This window comes from Ochotona princeps, chromosome 15 (genome assembly GCF_030435755.1).
Source record: "Ochotona princeps isolate mOchPri1 chromosome 15, mOchPri1.hap1, whole genome shotgun sequence".
NCBI lineage: Eukaryota > Metazoa > Chordata > Mammalia > Lagomorpha > Ochotonidae > Ochotona > Ochotona princeps.
In genome coordinates this window covers 32894292-32919557 of record NC_080846.1, presented here as the reverse complement: position 1 = coordinate 32919557, position 25266 = coordinate 32894292, and the positions used below count along the sequence as shown (strand labels likewise).

The following is a 25266-nucleotide window of genomic DNA, read 5'->3' as shown; positions in this document are numbered from 1 at the left end:
TGGGTCATAGTTCTTAATCATGGTTTCAAAGGTGAAGAGGATGACGCAGGCCCTGCAGTTGACTGGCAGGCGTGTAACAGCAGGTGTTCACAACTCTTGCATGTGGGACAAAAAAAGAAAAGCTCAAGTGTTCCTGCTGCTGGGGCTTTTGTTTTCACTTCTGAGTAGCAGTAATAAAGGTGTAAATAAAACCGTTGAGCTTCTTTTAGGGGGAGATACTCATTTTTATTTGACATGTAGATTTTGCCAAGAGAGGAGAGACAGAGGCCTTCCATCTGCTGGTTCGCTCCGCAAATGGCTGCAGTAGCCAAAGCTAAGCTGATCCGAAATTGGAACCAGGAGCTTCTTTGCATCTCCCACTTTGAGTGCAGGGTCCCAAGGGTGTCCTCTGCTGCTTCCCTAGGCCAAAAGCAGAGAGCTGGAGCCCAAGTGGAGCAGCCAGGACATGAATTGGTGCCCGCATGGGATGTTGGCTCCACAGGGTAGAGGATTAGTGTGCTGTGCCACTGTGCCAGCCCTTCTTTTAAGCTTCTAACATTTACCAAAGCTAGTTTAAACTAAAAAGAATCTTATTTTTCCCCACCGGCAATCATTATCAACCAGCATCAGTGTGGCCAATTTTCAGGCCAAATTGCCTGTCAAGAAAATTCGTCATTTTTTTTTTTTTATTTTGAAGAAAAAAGATAAACTTTTTTTTATAGATTTATTTATTTTTATTGGAAACTCAGACCCACAGAGAGAAGGAGAGACAGCAAAATCTTCTATCTGCTAGTTCACTCCGCAAGTGGCTGCATTGGCTGGAGCTGAGCCGATCCCAAGCAAGAAGTCAGGAGTTTCTTCTAGGATTCCCACGCCAAGTGCAGGGTCCCATGGCCTCAGGCCTCCCCAACTGCCTTCTCAGGCCACAAGCAGGGAGCTGGATGGGAAGTTTAGCAGCCAGGACACAAACTGGCATCCACATGGGATTCCAGCACATGCGAGGAGAGGACTTTTAGCCTTTAGGCTACTGCTCTGGGCCCAAAGGATAAATTTTTATAACTTACCAATTTTGTTGTTCTAAACATACATGTTTAGTTCTTAAATAATAAAAACTAAATTTATGAATGCCGTCTTCAGATTTGTATTTTCTTATTAGAACCAGTAATGGGAGTAGTTCTTTTATAAATCTTCATTAAGTTTTTAAAATTTTGAGCCAGGAGCAGTAGCCTAGTGGCTGAATCATCTCGTTGCATCCACCGGGATCCCATATGGGTGCCAGTTCATGTCCTAGCTGCCCACTTCCCATCCAGCTCCCTGCCTATGACCTAGACAAGCAGTGGAGTACGGCCCAAAGCCTTGGGACCCTGTACCTGTGTGGCAGGCCCGGAGGAGGTTCCTGGCTCCTGGACTGGTGAGATTGACAGCATTTCAGAACTATTGAAACTTAAGCAGAACCCTTGGAGCATGTTCCACATCGGGAACCTTGGGATGGCTCTGGGTGGCTTCCCATCCCTGAGTGCTGAGCTGGTTGGGAGGCTGAGTAAGGCTTCCCTTCTTATATTCCCCAGCCCCCCAGACACGGGAAGAAGAAAAAAACTGGAAACAATGGCCTCACCCACTTTCCCTAACCCATGATGCTTCCCAGCCTGATCAACTCTGTAAACATCATCAAACATTAAAATTTGAGTCTGGGGCCTGGCGGCGTGGCCTAGCGGCTAAAGTCCTCGCCTTGAAAGCCCCGGGATCCCATATGGGCGCTGGTTCTAATCCAGGCAGCTCCACTTCCCATCCAGCTCCCTGCTTGTGGCCTGGGAAAGCAGTCGAGGACGGCCCAATGCATTGGGACCCTGCGCCCGCGTGGGAGACCCGGAAGAGGTTCCAGGTTCCCGGCTTCGGATCGGCGCACATCGGCCCGTTGCGGCTCACTTGGGGAGTGAAACATCGGACGGAAGATCTTCCTCTCTGTCTCTCCTCCTCTGTGTATATCTGGCTGTAATAAAAATGAATAAAATCTTTAAAAAAAAAAAAAATTTGAGTCTGATGTGATAGCCTAGCTGCTAAAGTCCCTACCTTGCACTTACCAGGATCCTATAATGGGTGCTGGTTCTAATATCTGCAGCCCTGCTTCCCATCCAGCTTCCTGCCTGTGGCCTGGGAAAGCAGTCGAGGAGGAGAGACAGAGAGGAAGATCTTCTGTCCACTGATTCACTCCCCACGTGAGCCGCAACAGCCAGTGCGTGCCGGTCCAAAGCCGGGAACCTGGAACCTCTTCCGGGTCTCCCACGCGGGTACAGGGTCCCAATGCATTGGGCCATCCTCGACTGCTTTCCCAGGCCACAAGCAGGGAGCTGGATGGGAAGTGGAGCTGCTGGGATTAGAACCGGCGCCCATATGGGATCCTGGAGTGTTCAAAGCGAGGACTTTAGCCGCTAGGCCACGCCGCCGGGCCCGTGAAATTCCCTTTTTAAGTGGTATTTATTATTTTTATTTATTTCAGTGACAGAAATCTTCCTTTCACTGGTTTATTCCCTCACACGTCTGCCACAACCAGCAGGGCCAGGCCAAGGGCAGCAGCCCGGATGTTAATTCTGGTCTCCCCTGTGGGTGGCTTGTACCCAGCCTCCTGTGCTGTCCCTTTCTGCCCCCCAGGGTGTGCGTTAGTGGGAAGGTGGTGTCCGGAGCAGAGCCGGGTTGAAGCCAGCAGTCCTGGGTAGGATTCTGCCGTCACCTGTGCTTTTTCTGTTGTGCTCAATCTCCACCCCTAATTTATGTTTTTCTTTACAGAATATTCACTTGGTTAATTTTATAGAACATTGGTTAAAATTGAAAGAAAAAGGCAAAACTATTTAAGTATGTAAATCCGCCATTGGGAATGTCCATGATGCTAAGTTATATCATCTTTACAGGGTATTTAGATGCGTGTTTTGTTTTGTAAGTTGCTTAATTTAATATTAAGCAATCTTCATGTGAAAACAGAACTTCCCAGCACCCCTCCTGACTCAAGCAGCAGCAGTTGGATTCATGGTCTGTTAGATACCTACACAAGCCCTATACCCAACAGTAGTCCGACAGGTAGCAGCCAAACGGGCATTTTTTTTTCCCAGTTGAGGAAAAAGGCTTTAGTATAGTGAACCCTTATTGTTAAATTTCCTGTGAATGGAAATTTTATTAAAACAAAAACGTGTTTGCTTTTGTTTTTATAATGAATATGGACACATTTGGACATATTTATGATATGAGTATTTGAAAGAAGTAGCCTCATGTTAGTTGCAAACCCTGCACCAAACCTGTGGTGCTCCGTGTATGACAGCTTTGTAATCCATTGCTTCTGCAGAACCATCTATCCCTTACAGTTTGGGGCAGCTGCTAAGAATGGTCAAGATAGAATTTTTATGAAGCCTAAAAGTTGTTTTCATCATTTAAAAGGCAATACATACTCTTTATTGATGATTTCAAGAGTATAGAAAGTCAGGGTTAGAAAAAATTACCCATGAGGTGGGCATTTGGCACAGCGGTGAAGACACTGTTTGCCACATCCATATCCCCTTCCAGTGTTAACCTCCATAGACATACTTCACTTTTGCCACGTAAAATGATGTTTTTATGTCTGAGGTGCTTCAAAAAGTCCATGGAAAATGGAAAGAAAAGCTAAATTTATTGTGCTAATGTAATGTAGAAATTAGGCTGCTTGCTGCTAGCTTGCAGTGACATCCTCCCATCTTCAAGTGCAGGTAGGCCTACCTTCCCAGTTGTTCTCCTGTATGGGACATCAGGATGGAATTCCTGCTTTCTGACTTTCTTGTTCAGCCCATTTGTTGTGGCATTTGGGAAGTTAACTAGCGGATGAAAGATCTGTCTGTCTCTATACCTCTTTCTTGAAAGTAAACCAATCATGGAAAAGGAGTTTATCATACTGCAAGAAAGTTTTTAAATCTGGAAACATAACATGTTGACACAGTTTATGAAAAATGCTTTTTGAAAAAATATACATGAATTCCTAATTTTTTTGCACCAAAATAAAACTTTTTAGTTTCATCTTTTTTTTTTAATGGGCCTTCGAAAGTTCTTGCATGTTTCTACTTTTCTGTTAAATTGTTTTAATTTGTGAGGTAGCACTTCAATCTGTTGCGGCAGTAACGGCTGGGCAAAGGCTGAGGCCAAAGCTGAGAACTCAGTCTTGGTCCCCTGCAAGTGTCAGGGACCCAAGTGTGTGACCCACACCTGCAGCCTCATGGGTGTGCATTGGCAGGCAGGTAAAAGCAGGAGTGTGCTAGCTCATCTTGAGCCCTGAGTTAGATACTCGTTCTTAATGTTTGTTTTTCTGGAAGATCTGTATGTTTCATCACATTGTGTAAAAAGTTCTATGAGCCAAAAACCTTTCAAACTAATATGTTGTAAAATATTCATGGTAATTACTTTCAGTTTGATGAACTTACTGGTGATATTTTTGTAGTTTCTGTTTTTTGTAGTGACTCTGTGTCACAGTTGTAGCAGAGCCTGGGAGTGGATTCTGATTTTTAACGGTTGCTATATGGTTGGATGTGTGTGGTATAGTTAAAGCAAGAAGCAGGAGAAATCCTACACTAGGGATTGCTGTGAGAAACAGGGGTGGCACTAAAAGAATAGAACAGGGTAGTTGAAAGGTATTTAAAATGTGGGGGCCATTCATGTGCCTTGTTATTGGGGAATTTGATTATACATCCAAAACTTGTGAAAATTTGATACCTATTCCAAAAGTAGGATTTTACCATGAGTCTTGTATTTCTTCTAATTGCTAGCTTTGAAACGTCTATTTTAGTGGAAAATTCCTCCAGCTATAATCTCTTAATGCCACCAATCTTGTTCTCATGATAGTTTTAGAATAATGATGTTATTTCCCCAACCCAAGCACGCCTTGATCCTTCCACAGAGGACGTAAAAATTCCCAGAAGAGGAAAATCTTCCAGTAAGGGGTGGTATTTATTTTTGATGATATTGTTTGTTCTTTTTCCTTTTCTGAGTATTATAGTTAATGTCTTGCTAGCCAAGGGCAGAAGGAGGATTCTTTTTGGATCATGTTAGATTTGGGTTGACATTCCAAAGTAGAACGTTACAAACTCTTGGAGCTAATGAAACAATCTTTTATTCTGTGTATCTTGCACTGTGCATATCTGGCCTACAAATTAGGTTAAGAATGTTTCTGTTTTTAGAATAAATAGCTAAATTTGGCAGTAAGATCAAGTAACAATTTTTACACGAAGTCAGTATTCTTTTCAAAGATAGTACACACTGGAGAGGAAGCCCTAATTTTGTTTTTCAGTAATAATTGTTTCTTGCCTTTAAATTGGAATAATAGTGCTGTTGATGTTTTCACAAGGACAGTGTGAAGGATTTTTCAAATTAGTGGGAGTTATTTTGTTTTCATTAGTTTGAAGGGCAGAGAAACAGACAGATAATCCATCTATGATTCGCTTCCCAAATGCTTGCAATAGCTGGCTAAAAATCCAGAACTCAATCTGGGTCTCTCACATGCAAGCTGGGGATCCAAGTGCTGGCACCATCATGTGCTGCCCCCCAGGGCGCTGGCATTCTGAGTGGAACTCAGGTGTGTGTGTGTGTGGGGGGGGGTGCACAGGCATTCTGAGTGGCACCTTGACTGCTGCTACAAAATACCCAACAGGGATTTATGAAATTGTGGATAGGTTAAATTGGTTTTGAAATAGGTTCATCAAATATACAGAAACATTAAGGGACATCCATATTTCTGGGTGTTTGGTTTACTTGTTGGTAGTTCTCCATCTTGTAGTTTTTTGTCTTGTGGTTATTGCAAAAAAACTTGGAGTTCTTTTTTAAGCAAAGGATTCTGATGCTCTTCTGTGGTATGATATGGCTTCTGTGATAATGTATTCTTTTTTACTTTGTTCTAAAGGTGTTTCCGGTCTTACTTGTAGTCCTTTCTATACATGTTTTTGTCTGTTACTCGGCTCACTTAGACAGTCTCTTTGGTTTCTGTGTATTTGCACTTGAAATTTCATTCATTCCAGTGTCTTCAGTTACTTTGTATGCATATATTGTTGACTCTGAATCTTTAACTCCATACCTGTGTATCCAACAACTGTTAAATATTTTAGAAGCATACTCAGCACAGCATGTCCAGAAGTAAGTTTAGAACACCTGAAGGATTTGCAATGTTGACATCAAAATGCATTCTTTGCAAGACAAGAAACCTGGAGATTATTTATGATGCTGTCTTCTCTCTCCTACTTCACCTATTTTTGGTCTTTCACCAAACATTGTTGAATTTATTTCGTCTATATTTCAGTTGCTATCACCAACCCAAGACATCATAGCCTCTTGGTGGTTACAGTAGCTCCAAACTAGCCTTTCTACCTCCAACTTTGCTCATTTCCAATGAACTTTATAAAACCATTCAGTTATTTTCACTGTTCAGCTAGCTGCATATTACCTATTTAAAATCTAAACCATTGATTTTCTTTTTTTAAGATTTATTTATTTTTATTACAAAGTCAGATATACAGAGAGGAGGAGAGACAGAGAGGAAGATCTTCCATCCAATGATTCACTCCACAAGTGAGCCGCAACTGGCCAATGTGCGCCGATCCGAAGCCGGGAACCTGGAACCTCTTCCCGGTCTTCCATGAGAGAAATAGATCTTTTAAAAAATATTTACTTGAAACATACAGTGACAGGGAGAGATGCCTTCCTCTGTTGCTTCAGTAACTAAATGGCTGTCATGGTTGAAGCTAGGCCAGGCTGAAGCTAGGAACTCCACTTGGGTTTCCCACACAGCCAGCTCACAGGAGTGCAGGTATTCGGGCCTCCAACTGCTACCTTCCAGGCTCAGTTGGAGGAGGAGTAGCTGGATCTGGAACCAGTGCTCCAGTAAGGGATGCTGGTGTTGCTGATGGTAGCTTAGTCATCGCTGGTCTGTAAGTAAAACTTCTTAAAAATTCCAATTCTTACTGTGATGCGTGATTTTCTGCTGTGATAATCATTAAAAATCAAATGAGTAAATTGATTCTGGAACTGGTCATTTGAGTATCACAAAATGCTAAATATTTTCAGAAGTGACGCATATTCAATTATATTTTCATTTAAGATAAGATTATAATCAGTTTTTGTGGAAACAGCTTCTTTTACCATAATTAATTAAAGCGTTAGCTTACTAATTTTCATTCCTTATGTTCCTTTTCCTGGTATGGAAATACTATTTTTATATAATTATATTAAATCCTGGAGAGGGCGAGTAAATAAGTGAATATACATTCCAACATAGGTATGTAATGGATAAAATTTGAAATCTTTGTTAAAATTCTTCCATAAAATAGCTTCCAGCTTCCTGCTTGCTTCTCCAGTCTCCTATCTGTCACTCAGGTGTTTGCCTTCATGCTGTAGCCGTATTGGCCTTTTCTGTCTCACATGGGCCACATTCCCTTTCTAGACATTTGCACATTCTTATTTCTCTTTTTAAGTCTGTTTGAACGTTTTCTGGCATGGTGTTTCTCATAGTGGTCCTTGAATTGTTTGTTACCAGACCATGGCAAGATAAGAACTTGAGAGTAAGCATTTGGAAACTAGAAATACATTTGACAAAATCATCATGACATCCAAGTGCTTGATAAGTAAACTATACTTTGAGTAGATACAGACTAACTTAAGTACCATGGTGAGTTGCATGCTAATCATGTCCAGCAAAAATGTTATAATTAGTATTTTTTTGTTGTTAGCTATTAGTTACCCAGAAATGTTCAAGAATTGAAGAAATATTGGCATTGATTTATTTTAAAATCTTGTGTTAATTTGAGTAAGTTTTGTTTCTATTCCAAAATAAGATAATTTTTAAGGATTAATATATAGTAATTAAATAATTTTTCATTATTAGCTGTCTTATTTTAAGGTGTTATTTATATCTTAGAAGTAATTCATGAGCTTTGAATCTGCAATGCCAACATCCCATAGTCACAGATCTAGCCCCTGATGCTCCACATACATACCAGATCCCTGCTGATGTGTTTGGGAAAGCAGCAGAAGATGGCCCAAGTACTTAGGCCCCTGCCACCACTGGGAGATTCGGATGGAGAACCAGTATTCTAGCTTAAACTTAGCCTAGCCCCTGGCCTTCACAGCCATTTAGGAAGTAAACCAGTAGATGAAAATATATCTCTCTGTCCTCTCTCTTGTCTCTGTAACTGCCTTTCAGATAAATAGATAATGCTAACCAAACAAAAAAACAGCAAAAGGCATATTTTGTAGATTGTGACAGTAGTTGTAAATCATATAACAATGGGGGCCCGGCGGCGTGGCCTAGCGGCTAAAGTCCTCACCTTGAAAGCCCCGGGATCCCATATGGGCGCCGGTTCTAATCCCGGCAGCTCCACTTCCCATCCAGCTCCCTGCTTGTGGCCTGGGAAAGCAGTTGAGGATGGCCCAATGCATTGGGACCCTGCACCCGTGTGGGAGACCCGAAAGAAGTTCCTGGTTCCCGGCTTCGGACTGGCGCACATCGGCCCGTTGCGGCTCACTTGGGGAGTGAATCATCGGATGGAAGATCTTCCTCTCTGTCTCTCCTCCTCTCTGTATATCTGGCTGTAATAAAATGAATAAATCTTTTAAAAAAAAATCATATAACAATGGAAGTGATATCAACAAGAGACTTAAAGTCTGTGCTGGTTTTGTTGGGATGTGTTATCTTTCCTTAATTGAGTTCAGTGTTGGACCATAATTGATGTAAAATTGCTGAAATGATGAAGACATAACTAATACAAAGTTTACACGACATTTTATTAGCATGATGTAATTATTTTCAGAACCAAGTTCATTTGAAAAAAATTACATGAAAATACCAACGGAAGCAATATTCATCATTTCCATGTAATCATTAATGCTTTGTCAATTTCTTCACTTAAAGTCTCACTTCTGGTTGCCAACTTTAACATATTGCTGAAGCAGAGGAGATATACCAGTTTCTTTTTTTTTTTTTTAAAGATTTATTTATTGTTTTACAAAGTCAGATATACAGAGAGGAGCACAGACAGAGAGGAAGATCTTCCATCCACTGATTCACTACCCAAGTGAGCCACAACGTTCGGTTCTGTGCGCCGATCCGATGCCGGGAACCAGGAACCTCTTCTGGGTCTCCCACACGGGTGCAGGATCCCAAAGCCTTGGGCTGTCCTCGACTGCTTTCCCTGGCCACAAGCAGGGAGCTGGATGGGAAGTGGAGCTGCTGGGATCAGAACCGGCGCCCATATGGGATCCCGGGGCTTTCAAGGCGAGGACTTTTAGCTGCTAAGCCACAGCGCTGGGCCCAAGATATACCAGTTTTCATAAGAATGACTCCGTGTATTTAGGAACTGAATAGTGGTACAGGAAACCAATTCTCAAATAAGTGTGGCAGGGGATTTTTGTAGCATTGTGCTGAAAGCATTAATTTTGGTAACGTGGCGATGCAAATTAAGAATTTATTTTTTGTGGTTAGATGGTAATTTGGCCCTGTCATCCTAGCAATGAGTTGTTTATTGATTTAGTCTTCTGTTGTTATTTTACTGGGATGTTCTTCACATTTACCTTTGGATTTGGTGGGTGCTATTTCTTTTCTCCGTCAAGAGAATATCTTTGTCATTTGTAGGGCAGGTCTGTTAGTGTATTCTTTTAACTTTTCTTTACTGTGGAAGAATTTTATTTCATTTGCAAAGACAAAGGAAAGTTTTGCTGGCTACGTTATTCTAGGCTAACAATTTTTTTTTTTTTTTTTTTTTTTTTTGCATTCTTAAGAAGTGTATGTATTTTTTTTTTTTTTTTATTAATTATTATGCATTATGTGACAGTTTCATATGCTCTGGGAATCCCCCCACCCCTCCCTACACCCCTCCCCCCTGGTGGATTCCTCCACCTTGATGCAGTATTACAGTTCAAATTCCATCAAGATTCTTTCCTTGCAAACATATACCCAGCATAGAGTCCAGCTACTCATTGTCCAGATGGGTTGAACAGTTTGTTGGGGAGACCATTTCTGGTCCAAAGTCAGAGCTGGTAGAATATCATCCCAGTCAATTAAGAGTCTCAATATAACATTAACAGCAATTTGTAACATTATGGAATTGACAAGGTTTTGCGTAACCAGTATGTTAAAAAAAACAAAACAAAACAATACAAAACAAAAAAGAAGCAAGTTCTTAACCACAACCTATGATTAGCTCATTGACATTTCAATTTTAGTTCATATACAGGACCAGCTGCTATATACCTTAAAATGGCCATAAGGTACCATTCAGCTGTCTCGTGTCTGTTTCATTCTAGTATTTAGCCATTTGTTGTGTTGAAGTCTAATTTTACTGATCTTGGCAGATTTTAGGATAATCTAGACTGGCTTGTAACTCTAACAAGACATTTGTCAGCAGTTAAGGTGCAGAACATTTTTTTTTTTTTTGGGGGGGGGGGGTGTGCAGGAAAGTCCCCAACACCATGGTAAGGAGTGACTAATCTTTGTGTCCTACCCAGCGAGGCATTAGCCAATCCATGCCAGCTCTTTCCTGTCGGATTTCAAGCTCTACTTTTTGTTGTTTGTCTATTTATTTTAGGTTTTTTTTTTTAGTTTGTATGATTGTTTGTTTGCTGTGAGGGGTTTTCGGAGCGATCCTGATGGTCATTGCAAGGGAGGGTGGGGGTCCAGAGGTGGAGCCAGGCTCGGTCCAGAGAAAGCTCTCCTCCCTGGTCCCGAGGGACGTTTATTGTTCTTCTGTTTCTGCGGACCGCTCAGGGCTTCTGGTTGTCATTCCGATGACGTTGGTTTCTGCGCGGTAGTGTTTGGACTTCTTCCATCCCCTGCGGGAGCTCCGGTTAGGGGTGGGTGACCTCAGAGTACTCGGCCTCCGAGGGCATCCAATTCCCTGTGCTAGGCTAACAATTTTTTACTTTTAGAATCTGGAATATGTCGTTCCATTCTCTTCTATCCTGTAGAGTTTCCTGTGGGATGTCAGCTGTGAGTCTGATTGGGGTTCCTTTATATGTCAACTGGGTTTTTTTTCACATGCACATTTAAGGGTCTTTTATTTTGTTTGATGGAAGAGAGCTTGATGATCATGTGTCTTGGTGAAGATTGCTTTTGGTCAACCTTGTTGGGAGTTCTGTGCACCTCCTGGATGTTGTTTCCCATTTCTTTCTGTATATTATTTCATTGAATGCATCTTTAAACTCAGCTTCTCTTTTTGTGCCTTCCAGAATTCCCATAACTCTTACGTTTGGCCTTTTAATAGTTTGTCTTAATTCTTGAATACTTTTTTTTTTTTTTAGCTTGACCCACCTCTGCTTCCTGCTTCCAGCTTTTTGATTATTTCCCTGTTGTGGCAAGAAATATCTTCTGAGATTCTTCCTTCTGCCTCATTCATTCTATTAATGAGACTTTCCACTGAGTATTTAATTTGCTCCTCTCTATCCCTCATTCCTAATAATTCAGCTTGATTTTTGTTTCATTGTTGTTATTTCCTGTGTGACATATTCCTTAAATTCCTGCATGTGCTTCTTGTTGTTGATACGAAATTTTAAAACAGTTTTTTTAAAGTTCTTTATCTCCCATTCCCTCTATTCCTCAGTTAACCCCTAGGTTGGCAAAGGCTTTTGCTCCTTTGCAGGGGAGATGTCAGTAATATTCATTGTGCCTCTGTCTCTTTTGCTTTCAGTCTTTGTACTTCTAGTTATCAAATTCTTCTTCTTAGCTTTGTCACTCACAGGTCTGCAGTTCAATTTTACTGATTGTGTTTGGTACCCAGTTCTCCATTTGTAGTCACCTGTGTCACTCCCTACAGTGTTTCAGGCCTGAGCTCTAGTGTTAGGCTTCCACCTCGGTCACCGTAGCTACAGCTCCTGGCTCACCACTCTGTACCTCCTGTGATCCGTAGCTACAGCTCCTGGCTCACCACTCTATACCTCCTGTGATCCCATGCTGAGGCTGCATCATTGCCTGTGTAACTTTTCTCCGACTTCTGGTTTGAGCAGTTCCAAGGACTAGAGAAACACCAGGTGTCCTACATAACTAGGTTGTTGGTGGTGCTGATCTTTTGGAACCTACTGGTCATTAGGTCTGAGGGCCACTGGACCTATTTTGAGTGGGACCCCTATGATGCCAAAGTTGGTATTTCCCTGTGGGACCAGTGTAATACACTGAGATGGATGGAAGTGAGTTCCCTCCCAGCTTAGCGTGAGCACAGCTCACTGTTTTTCCATCCAATCCTCACAGCCTTTGCCACACTGCACAAAATGTTATCTGACGTGCACTGCTGGAGTTCTGGATCTGCTAGCCGTTAGGTCTGGGGGGCCATCCAGGCCTGTTTTGGGTGAAATCTGTAGGATGCCATGATGGTACTGTGTTTCCTATGGGACCAGTGCAGTGCACTGAGCCGGAAGTAAGTTTGTTCTCAGCTTAGCACATGCACCAATAAGATTAGCCCAAACTGTATCTGTGGATTTTTATTCTGGTTTTTATTTTCATTTCTTTAAACAGTTTGGCTTTTTCTGACATTAAATTCTCCACTGACTCATAGATCCTACAGTCACATTTTCTTTAGGAAGGTTCTTGATTTTCTTTGTCATTTCTTCAGTGACGCATTAGTCATTCAGTAGCATGCATGTTATATAACTTTGTGGCTTTGTAAATTTCTAATTTAGTTTCTGTGTTGATTTTGCTTTGTGGCTTTTCATTTAAGGGGACATACAGTAACTGTGTAGTGGAGACTATCATATCCAGATGTGAGGATAAAATGAAGTATGTGTGTCTACTTCCAGATCAAAGATGGATTCTTAGCGAAACTGTTAAATGTGTCTTGACAATAGGATGTTGGACTCTTTGCCATTGTTCATGCCTGCAATGTAAGGATACACTTAAATAGCAGAATGATGGATTTATGACTCTTTATGAAGAGCTATACTGTTGTAATAATAAAGGGGAAATCAGTGTGGGGGGCAGATCTGAGGAAGGGGGAGGAAAATTCTAGAGCTTATAGAGCTGTATCATAAAATAAATTTATTTTTTAGCTTCGTTGCTGAGAAACACAGCTTTCTTTGAAGTATATGAAACTTGGGTTATAGGATCAGTAAATGTGATTTTGAGTTTTGTTTTGCTTCTGTAGCAATCTGTTCTGATTATGCAGGGAGTATGAGAAGAAAAATATGCTGGAACTTGTGCCAGGATGTAAATCAATGTGTACTTCCTTCTGAGAAAGTCGTCCTGTGCCAGCTGAACTAAGCAGTGTGTTAACTCTGTCAGCTGAATTTACACCAGCTCTCTAAAAGTGTGAATTAGTGAATAATTAAACCAGTGTATTAAATTTGGGATTTGGGCCCAGTGCAGTAGCCTAGCGGCTGAAGTGGTCACCTTGCTCGTGCTGGGATTCCATATGGTCTGCCATACCGTCCATTTACATCAGGGCCTGCCATCCACTGCTCCATCTTTTCCACTTAACAAGGACCAGTTCTTGCAGGCTCACCAAAGGCGCTGGCCAGGTGACACAGGCCCTGCCAGATCCTCTGCTGCTCCCGGGGCTCATGGACCCAGCACCCATTGCATGGGCTCCCGGCTTTGGATCAGCTCAGGTCCAGCCACTGCGGCCACTCGGGGAGTGAACAGCAGACAGAAGATTCTTCTCTCTGTCTGTTCTCTCTGTAAATCAGACTTTGCAACTGAAAAATTAAAAGAGGGTGTTGGCAAAGGCTTGTGAGGCTGAAAGCAATTATAAAAAAGTAAATTTGAGGTTTACAAAACCTTAGATATTGAGGTTATTCTTAACCGTTTAGCCATCAGTTGTTATATTTTGACGTGTACCTTGTTTTTCAAAGAAATTTTTAGTCTATGGCTCAGAGCGGTAGCCTAATGACTGGTGTCCTCACCTTGCACACACAGGGATCTCGTATGTGCGCTTGTTTGTATCTCAGCTGCTCCACTTCCTTTCCAGCTTCCTGCTTGTTTCCCGGGAGTGTAGTTGGGGATGGTCCAGAGTCTTGGGACCCTGCACCTGCTTGGGAGACCAGGAGGAAGCTCGTGGCTCCTGACTTGGACTGGCTCTCGGCCATTGTGGCCACTCGGCGAGTGAATCAATGGATGGATCTTTCCCTTTATCTACTTTTCTTTGTAGGTCTGACTTACCAATAAATATAAATTAAAAAATCTTCAGGAAGAAAAAGAAATAAGTTTTTAGCCTAGCATATTTGAACTTCGGGATCAGGACTATTTTGGTAATATAAAAAATCAGTTTGGCCCTTAGATTTTGAAATGTATGAATTAGACATCTTTGCCTGATTGTTTCCTCCCTCCTACTCTCTCCTCCCTCCCTCCCTCCCTCCCCCCTCCCTCCCTCCCTCCCTCCCCCCTCCCTCCCTCCCTCCCTCCCCCCTCTCTCCCTCCTTCCTCCTCCCTTTCTCCTCTTCCCTTCCTCCTCCCTCACTTCCTTGCTTCCTTTCCATCCTCGCCTCCCTCTGCTTCTTTCTCCCCCTTTTTCCTCCGCTTCCTCCTTCTCTTCCTCTCCTCCCTCTCTCCCCACCTTCCTTTCGATTTGCTATCTAAGTCTTCCACATAAATAAGAAATGTCAGATATTTTTCAATGGTAGATAAAATCAAAGAGCAAATACTAAGGATTTGGAGGTAATTTTCCAAAACTTGTTATGATGGGTTCTATAATATATTAACAATTATTAGTAAAGTTGATTGTGATCTAAATTGTAAAAGCTACTATTAGATGATTTTAAAATGTGATAGGATGCCTTGAATGTTGTTGTTGTTGTTGTTAGTAAGAGAAAATTTATGGGCAGGAATCTTTTTTTTTTTTCAAAAATTATTTTAGATTTAACTATATTTTGTTCTGGGTAAGTTATTTTAAGTGGCTTTCTGTGAGGGATTCCAGAGAGAGTCTAAAAAGCAAATTCTCTGCATTTCAAATAAACATTTTTTAAAAAAGCAATATCCTAATTGCTTTAGAAAATTTTCCCTCTTGTTTCTGTCAGCATATCTGAGTGAGAATAGTTTTTCTGAGTGCTATTAAAACAGAACACAAATGATGTACATTATCCCTCTGTGAATGGCCTTGCCATCAGTCCATACTGGCTTAGGTAAGTTAATGTGGTGGCCTGCATGTAAGATAACACCCAATGTCCTTAGCTCCTGATATTTATACTTTGTGTAATCCCCATCATTTGGTAGCAGTGGAGTGGAGGCAGTGGAGTGATAGCTGTGTCAGTTCTGACATGGGGTTATGCTTGTTCACTCTGCTACTTTCCTGCTAGAAGTGAGCTGTGAATTGGTGAGCAGTGCAGTGGAGAGGCTGCAAGTAGGCGAAGTTCTCTGCCAGTCAGGCATTCAGGTGACTGGCTCTGACCAACAGTTAGACTTAGAATAATGAGGATCCGTCTAAGTGTCTTCTAAGTTCCTGAGCTACAAACACTTTAAGATAACAGATGTGGAGCCCAGCGCCATGGCTTAGCAGCAAAAGTCCTTGCCTTGAACGCGCCAGGATCCCATATGGGCGCCGGTTCTAATCCCAGCAGCTCCACTTCCCATCCAGCTCCCTGCTTGTGGCCTGGGAAAGCAGTCGAGAACGGCCCAAAGCTTTGGGACCCTGCACCCGTATGGGAGATAACAAATGTGTGTTGTCCTTAAGCCACTGATTTTTTTTCAGTTATTTTGTATAAATAATACAGTAAACAAGAAGCAAAATTGTAGAAATTTTTGGGTAAAGACACTCTGTTAGAATAGGGGTAGGGAACTTTTGGTCCATGGACTGCTTAAGGCCTACAACAACAGGTGAGACGTGGCAGGTTAATTTTCGAGTTGACAATGTTGTATGACCTGCAAGTAATGTTATAAATATCTGAATGGTCATTGGCAGAAAAAAAAATGATTCCATGCCCCAGAGAGTGTGAATTTGAGAAATTCCTATTTTACCTCAACTTTTGGTTAAGTTAAGCTTACAAAGTGGTCAAACATGCTAGAGTAGTGGCAGTTTCCTGTATTGGTTATCTGTATACATACTTTCAATGAAAAATTCACAGCTTTATGTAAATCTTTTCTGTTTTCTGTTAAATTTTATGGGTCTGAATATAATAAAACATCTAAATGATTTAGACTCATTTTATATGACTTATTTAAGCTTCAATTTTATGAGCAGTTTATTTTGTTCCAATTTACACTTAAGCATGGTTTTTGAAGGGTCAGAATTTTTTGAAAAGCAGTATTTCTTCACCAGAGATATATATATTTTTAAGATTTACTTATTTTTATTGGAAAGTTAGATTTACAGAGAGAAGGAAAGACAGGGAGAAATATCTTCCATCTGCTGGTTCATTCCCCAAGTGGCTGCAGTGGCTGGAGCTGAGCCAATCTGGAGTCAGGAGCCGGGAGCTTCTCCTGGGTCTCCAACATAGCTGCAGGGTCCCCCACTTTGGACTAAGGCAGGCTACAAGCAGGGAGCAGGAAGGGAAATGTAAGGGGAGGGAAATGGAGCAGCCAGGATTAGAACCAGCGCCCATCTGGGATCCCAGCTCGTACAAGGCGAGGACTTTTAGGCGAGGACTTTAGCCACTAGGCTATTGCGCAAAGCCCTAGTACAGATAATCTTAAGAGATCTGCCCTATCGGAGTTCTCATAGCACTTTCCACTGATGCTTCATTATAATTGGTTGTGTTTTGTGTTAAACTGAGAGCTCTGAAGGACTGAATCCCATTTCAGTGTTTGCTTTTAACATCTTGAGTACCTGTAACAGTGTCGGTACTGGTTGATAAAATTAATTTTTTTTTCCTGTTGTGTTTGAACAGTGATTAATTTCTACTGTTGTAAATGAGTCAGCTACTGTCTAATTTTTTAAAGATTTATTTTATTTTTATTGCAAAGTCAGATATACATAAAGGAGAGACAAGAGAGGAAGATCTTCTGCCTGATGATTCACTCCCCAAGTGACCGCAACGGCCAGTGCTGCGCCAATCCAAAGCCGAGAGCCAGGAGCTCTTCCGGGTCTCCCCTGCGAGTGCGGGGTCCCAGGGCTTTGGGCCGTCCTCGACTGCTTTCCTAGGCTACAAGCAGGGCGCTGGATGGGAAGTGGAGCTGCCAGGATTAGAACCGGCATCCATATGGAATCCCAGTGTGTTCAAGGCAAGGACTTTAGCCGCTAGGCCGTCACACCTGGCCCGGTTACTATTTATTTTTATATGTATGTACATTTTTGTCCTGAAAGGATGTTAATTGTTTAGGCTTCAATAGAAAATATTCTCAGCAAGTTTCCTTCTGAGTCCCAGACACTTTCGTGAAACTCATGCTTTTCTTTCTGTAGTACAACTGCTGCCTCTGAAGAAGATGTATCAAGCAGATATCCCCGAACAGAAAGGAGTGGCTTCAGTAGGTACAGCAGGGACGGAAATGCTTCAGGTACTCTGGTGTCGAATAGCACCTTGGAGAAGAAAATTGAAGATCTTGAAAAGGTATAAATTATTTAAGATCAATAGAATTAATATATTATTTGGATTGTTTTTTCCGTTTTATAGCAGTTGATTGCGTGATGAAATGGAATTTGTAGGGTAAAAGTACAGAAAGGGGAGAGGAGTGGGGAGCTCTAGCGGGGGATATAGTGGTGTTCATTGATGTATCTGTAAGTAGTCTCGTAGCATGGCTAATTCTGTCTCATGTAGATAGTTTATAGACAAGCACACACAGTGTCTGGGCATTCTCTGATTTCCTTAGTACTTTGCATACGGTTCCATTGATGTTAAAATTTTAAAACAAAGCCAGTTCTTACATTCATTAATTTTTAATGAATGTTCTTATTCTGCAAAGTGTTATTTTTTTTTTAAAGATTTATTTATTTTATTACAAAGTCAGATATACAGAGAGGAGAGACAGAGAGGAAGATCTTCCATCCGATGCTTCACTCCCCAAGTGAGCTGCAATGGGCCAGTGCGCGCCGATCCGAAGCTGGGAACCAGGAACCTCCTCCGGGTCTCCCACTCGGGTGCAGGGTCCCGGTGCTCTGGGCCGTCCTCGACTGCCTTCCCAGGCCACAAGCAGGGAGCTGGATGGGAAGTGGAGCTGCCGGGATTAGAACCAGCGCCCATATGGGATCCTGGGGCGTTCAAGGCGAGGACTTTAGCCGCTAGGCCATGCCGCCGGGCCCAAAGTGTTATTTTTAATAATAATAAACCAAGTTGAGTCTGTCTTTAGTTAGAAGTCGAAGACAGTACATACCTGTATGTATTCACTCTGTTGTTTGAACATAATGTCATTTGTAGATTTGCCAAAGTTTCTGAGTTATTCCAGGGTGTTTGGGATTTTTTCTGTAAGAATAAATTGGCTTAGGGCTCGGCAGTGTGGCCTAGTGGCTAAGGTCCTCGCCTTGATCCCATATGGCTGCTGGTTCTAGTCCCGGCAGCTCCACTTCCTCTCTATCTCTCCTCCTCTCAGTACATCTGACTTTGCAATAAAAATAAAATAAATCTTTAAAAAAAAAAAAAGAATAAATTGGCTTAGATTTATTACTGAGACAGTTCAATGAATATTGGCATATATTTATGAACCATAAGATATTAGACTTGTTCCATAGACCTTAGGTTGATTATGGCAGTGATTTATTTCCTGATAGCTGACAAATGTTTTGTTTTACTGAACTAAAAATATTCCTCGTGATAAAGATTGTTTTAAGGACCCTGCATGATGGCTCAATGGCAAATCCTCACCTTGGAAGCTCAGGGATCCCATGTGGGTGCCAGTTTGTGTCCCAGCTGTTCCACTTCCCATTCAGCTCCCTGCTGGATAATTACATCCTTAAAAAATAAATAAAATGGAAAAAAACTGTTAATTAAGTTATTAAAATAGCATTTTTAAAAAGGGCTTATTTCTTTTTATTGGAAAAGTAGATTTATCTCTATAAAGAAGGAGAGACAAGAAGATCTTCCACCTACTAGTTCACTCCTCAAAGTTTTGCAATGGCCAGAGCTGAGCTGATCAGGAGCCAGGAACTTCTTCCAGGTCTCCCATGTGGGTTCAGGGTCTCAGTGCTTTGGGCCGTTCCCTACTGTTTTTCTGATCCAATTGCTTTTCACAGGCAGGGAGCTGGATAGGAAGTGGAACAGCTGGGACACAAATCCATATGGAATCTCATTGCTTGCAAAGCAGAGGATTAGCTAACAGCCATCGCACCAGCCCCTCTGTTTTATAACATTGTTATTTTTATGTCATATGTGAGCTTTGACAGTAGCTTCTTCTTGAAGTCATTAATTCACTGATTTAATTTAGGTTTTTTAGAGAACATATAGCTTAATAGTTTTCAGGGAAGTTCCATGGGAAGGCTTTGGGTTCTGAAAGCATTCACACTGACTGATGTACATAACTGGCTGCTTCCTCTGGGAGTTATTAAGGAAGATCCAAATTCTGTTTGAGGCCTTGTAGGTTCTGCCTCCCTTTTATCCCTGAGATAACTGGCTGAGTTCAAGGCCTTATATTCTAAGATTTATATGAAAATGTGTTGTATTATTTTCATTTTTTTAAAAAAAGCTTAAAATCAGTAGTCTCTTTCAGTTCGCACATTTTTTACCTATTGTCATTTTACTGGCAGAGCCAGAAAGAAAGGTGAGCACCATTGTGTTTCTCTTTAGGCTTTTCCATTAGGGCATCTCTTGAACTTTCCTATTTTTAATGGAATTTGTAGTTTTCTCAAAGAAGATGATATTCAGTGTTTAGAAGGCAGTCAGCTAGAGAAGGTGAGCTTTGGTGCTTGTTGAAGACTTGTACACGTAACCATGGGTTTATTCAGCTCCCGTATGCCCCTGGTTCTTCTTTCCCTGGTGTGGCTTCTTTGCTTCCTTGCTAAGTGTGTTAGATTCCCTGGGAATCTTCCTTTAGCTGAGATAGTTCACCAAAACTTGCAGGTGGATGCTATTTAAGATTGTGAACACTGAATTCTTAGTTAATGCTTTGTCATTGTGTCTACCAGGAAGTGCTAAGAGAAAGGCAAGAAAACCTAAGACTTGTGAGACTGATGCAAGATAAAGAAGAAATGATTGGAAAACTCAAAGAAGAAATTGATTTGTTAAATAGAGTAAGTATTTTCCATGTTTCACCTTCAGCTCTTTTTGACAATTGAATGCAAATATATAAAGAAATTATTTGATTATACTATTCTGTTTGATAGTGAGATCATGAGACTCCCTCTTTTCATAAAACTCATTTCCTCCAGGGCAGTGGTCAGTTTTGTTCAGTTTTATTGTTGGAGGGATGAACTGGAGAATGATTTTATTCTGTGTTATAGTCATCTGTAGGTGACAGGGGGCTTAGTAGCCACTGTATAAGGACACCATAGTCTATGAAAGTGCGTCAGTAAAGAACTAAAATGGGCAGTTTGTTGTTATAGGAAATTTCAGATGTCTCCAGTTACACATAATGCATCCCCAGTTCCAGCCTTATCCAACACTTTATATGACTATTTTTTGTAGTTTTATCTTTAGCCCTCAAATTAGCTAATAAGTACATATTAGTGTGAGGTCATACTTAGGGAATAATTATGGGAAGAGAGTCTGTAATTTTGCTTTTTTAGAGAACTTTTATATATAACAAGGTGGAAGAAATCCGTTTACTTCAGGGAGAAGTAGATCCCTAACCCAATCTTAAACTCTTAGCAGAAAGAATTTAAAGTAGGCTTCATTATGTGCATGGAAGTTCTAATAAAGATCAGATTATACATGAAAACCAAAACTCAGAATTGAATGGGCACACAAAGGCACTTCAAGAGGTTTTTGGAGAGACTGGCACCATGATATAGTAGATTAAGCTGCCACATGCAGTGCAGGTTGTGGCTGCTCCACTCCCATTCTAGTTTCTTGCTAACAGTCTGGGAAAGTAGCAGAATATGGCTCAAGGCCTTGGGCCCCTGCACCACTGGGAGACCCGGAAGAAGTTCCCAGTTCCTGACTTCAGATCACCCAAGGTTGCAGCCATCTGGGGAGTGAGCCAGTGATGGAAGATGGCTCTCCTTTCTTTGTAATCTGTGTTTCCAATAAATATAACTATCTTGAAAAGGGGTTGGGGGAGGGATTGTGTAGAACTGGCATGGCATTGTGATGCCGCAGGTTAAGCTGATGCTTGGGCTCCCTCATCGTATTTTTGGAGTACCTGGGATGGAGTTCCATGTCCGCTTCTGATCTAGCTGTGTGTCAATGCTTCTGGGAGGCAGCAGGTGGAGGCTCAGGTACTGGGCCCTGGCACCCATGCGGTAAACCCTCATGAAGTTCCTAGCACCTGCCTTTCATCTGGCATAGCCCTAGCTGTTGTGGGCATTTGGAGTGAACCAGCAGAAAGAAGATTTCACTCTCTATGTCACTCACATTTAAAAAGGGAAAAATGGAATTTAAAAATATGTGGGACAGGTGTTTCAAATGCCTGCATCTCATAGCAGTGCCTGGGCTTGTGTCCTGGCCCTGCTCCTATTCCAGCCACCTTAGAGGTGCCGGATCACATTCAGAGTCAGAGTTGGAGCCCCTGGCTCCTGGCACTGTCCTGGCCCAGCCCCCTCTGCTTGGGGTAAGCTAGCAGATGGGAGCTTTGTCTCTTACATCCCTGTCTGCCTTCCTCTCAAATAAACTAAACTGGAATTTGTAAAATAAATAAATAGGTTTTTTAGGAGATAAATGTATTTTGGTACAAAAAAAAATATATTATGAAGTCTTTGCATGGATTTCAAATTTTAATTTTTGCCCAAAATAAATTTACCTTTCAGTTCTACTTTTCAACAAAATTTTTGAAGTCCCTTTTGTGTAATAAAGTAGGTGGTAACAGTGTATGATTTATTTGATACCTCTGCACTTTTGTCAGACTGTTCTTAATCCTGTTCTAACACAGATTTCCTCTGTAGATGCTAGAATTTAAGAAATCATGTAAATGTAATTAATTTCTATTTATTTATTTATTTATTTTTAAAGATTTTATTTATTACAAAGATATACAGAGAGGAGGAGAGACAGAGAGAAAGATCTTCCGTCCCATGATTCACTCCCCAAATGAGCGGGTGCAGGGTCCCAAAGTTTTGGACCGTCCTCGACTGCTTTCCCAGGCCACAAGCGGGGAGCTGGATGGGAAGTGGAGCTGCTGGGATTAGAACTGGTGCCCATATGGGATCCTGGCGTGTTCAAGGCGAGGACTTTAGCTGCTAGGCCACGCTGCCGGGCCCAAATGTAATTAATTTCTTTAAGGTTTAGTAACAGAGACAGAAGCAACTGTTCCATCCATTGGTTCGTTTACCCAAATAGTTTTAACAACTGAGGCTGGGCCAGGACTAAGGAGCCTAGAATTCCCTCCAGATCTCCCAGGTGAGCAGCAGGGACCAGTCCTAGGTACTTGGGCCATCTGCTGCTGCTCTCCCAGGTGCATTAGCAGGGAGCTGGATCTGAAGCCAAGCAACCAGGACTGCGTGTGTGCCTTAGCATGAGAGACCAGCGTCTCAAGATGCTGGCTTTAACAGGCTGTGTCACAACACCAGCTCCCATGCAAATATTTTGGGTGTTCATTTTGTCTCCCCAGCATCATTTGGTTGGTGGGTAAATGCAATTTTAGTGTTTTGGGGTTTTTTTCCCTTAAGTTTTACTTATTTTTATTGATTTGGAAAGGCAGATTTTACAGAGAAAGATTTTGATCCAAGTTCACTCCCCAGATGCCCGCAACAGGCATTGTTGAGCCAGTCAGGAGCCAGGAGCTTCTTCTGCATCTCCCATGCAGGTGCTGGATCCCAAGGCTTTGGGCCGCCCTCTACTGCTTTCCCAGGTCGTCTGGAGGGGGCTAGATGGGAAGTGAAGCAACTGGGACATACAGGATACTGATGCATGCAAGGTGGGGAATTACCCACTGAGTCATCATGCTGGGTCCCAGGCTTAGGTAAGTAACTTAGGTTACTTACAAGTGTTAGAAATCAGACGGTCACAGATTAAAAACCCTGACTTCAGATGTTCCTTGAAAAACTGAAAGATCTGGCAAGAACTGGCCTGCGTAATTGTGCTAGTCCCAAAAATCTAGTAATAAATGTTCCTTAGATATTTAAAGTTACTTTTGAAACTTGCACACATTTAGAAATTGATTGTATGAATTATCTATGGCTGTGTATTTTTAAGGGATGTTTTAATCTCTTTCACAATGTTGTGAAGTGTTTTTGAAATATTTCTTTCCTGTTTCCTCCTTTAAGGATCTGGATGACATAGAAGATGAAAATGAACAATTAAAGCAGGAAAATAAAACTCTTTTGAAAGTTGTTGGGCAGCTGACAAGGTAGAAGAGACAAGGTTCAATGTGGAAAATATTTTAAAACTACTGATTGAATGTTAATTCCAATGCTAGGACTATATTCCTGTGCTGCAATACGTTAAGATACTAAATATGTATATTTATTTCTAAAAACATTGATGGATGTTTATTTTCAGGATACTTCTTTTTCCTTACTAGTTTCAGAGAAACTATCAGCTTTTTATTTCACAGGTAGCATCTTTCAGTTATTCAAAGTGATAGGCAATGCCTCTTGTGGTTTTATGTGGTATTGAAATAACCCATGGCTGAAAGTCACAACCATTTGAGTTATCTTGTCTATGATAGTGCATTTTCTCCTAAAGGATATATACATAGTCTTTGTTTACATGAATTTAAATACTTTTGGGGAATTACCTACAAATGCCTTATTACCAACGTGTGCGGCCTTTACTTGTTGATGACTTACAGAGGTATTTAGTCTGCTGTCATTTGTTCTTTCCGCTTATTCTAAATGATCTGCAGTAATAGAGTTAGACTATTTTGTACAATGTAATCTGTTAGTGGAAAGCTGTTGTAAACTCAGTTGATAGCATGTTCTAGTTGGCTAAATATAAATCTAAGAAAATACTTGAATTGTGCTATATATATAGTAAGTGAAAATTTACTATTTTGTGTTGAGTATTGGAAAAGATTTTAAATCATTTTAGCTTCTGAAAAAGTACAATTGTTATTGTAGTGTAAAATTTCTTACGTAGGTACTAGTTTTTTATTGTTTCAAGGTTTGTTACTGAATATGGTATATTGAAGACGTCATTTATTCTCTGGCCTTGAAAATATGTACAATTTCATTGTATAAAAATAAAATCCGTATATCATCATATGCATTACAGTCAAAACCAAAATATTTATCTGTACTTTAAACGTTTATACACATATTAACAAAACTGTGTATAAGCAGACATAATACTAAAATACTTGTTCTGACTTGTAAGTCAGAGGATAACACTGAGGCAGGTTTTCCCATGACAGAATGTTCCCCACCCCTTATGCAAACTGTAAGACATTTCCTTTCTAATGTTGAAATTTCTGAAACAGTTACTTTTGAAGACCTATACAAATTTTCTTTTATTAAATGTTACTAGAATTTAGGGTCGTTTCATAATTATTTTTTGACATTGATTAAGAGCTTCTTCCCTGCCAGAGCAGAAGGAGAGTTTCCAGTGAATCTCAAACAGCAACACTGGTATCGTTTTAGGTCAGGGCAGCTTGAACATAATAAAATATCAAAGTGGCTTAGACGTAACAAAATCCATCTTGAGTACCCTACTCTTTTACTTGCCAGACTCCTTTATTTACTCACTTTTAGGGGAAGTAGGGAAAATGAGACAAATTGAGAAGAAATGCAGAGGAGGTTAGAAGCATCCCATGTTAATTGTAAAGGTACACATTCACCACTAATGTTAGCATCCTCCTTTTGCCACATCACAAGTTTCAAGCTTGGCTGATTTTCAGAATCACATGCAGAGCTTAAAAAGAATTTTCTAACGATAGCACCTGGGTAGTTGTAGATTGAGACACCAGACTATAATTCTTTAAACTCGTGATATGATTAATTCTAATCAAACCTTAGTTTCAGAAGCAGGGGCTGTTGTGTATTCATTCTTGTATATTCAAATGAACACCCTGAAATTGACATTATTTCAGCTACTAGCACTTTCTTTCTTTTAGTTTATTTAGTAATTAACCTGGTCTTTTAAGTAGATATATGTCCTGTATTATTCAGCAGCTCTTCAAAAAGTTCATTAAAAATGTGTATTATGAATAATAATATACGTGAATTTCCAAAAAGGGTAGTGGAAAGTGCATATTACAAAAATAGTAAATATGAATTCAAGTCTTTGCACCAAAATAAAAACTTTTAATTCCATTTTTACATGAACTTTGTCAAGAATCCTTCGTATTGTACTCACAAGAATGTTCAGTGTTAGAGTACTGCTTTTGTTATTGCCACAGAATTACTTCTGGAAGACTTT

The 25266-nt window shown here is 40.9% G+C and overlaps 1 protein-coding gene across 1 annotated transcript in view; it reads left to right on the top strand.

Moving 5' to 3' along the window:
- Positions 1–24507, top strand: part of PAWR (pro-apoptotic WT1 regulator) — a 110357-nt gene extending 85850 nt beyond the window's left edge. The window contains exons 5-7 of the mRNA XM_058673619.1: positions 17289–17436; positions 19941–20045; positions 23175–24507. Coding sequence (XP_058529602.1) covers positions 17289–17436; positions 19941–20045; positions 23175–23261 — 340 coding nt within the window. The 3' untranslated portion in view covers positions 23262–24507. The remainder of the gene's footprint in view (positions 1–17288; positions 17437–19940; positions 20046–23174) is intronic.
- The last annotated feature ends 759 nt before the right edge of the window (positions 24508–25266 follow it).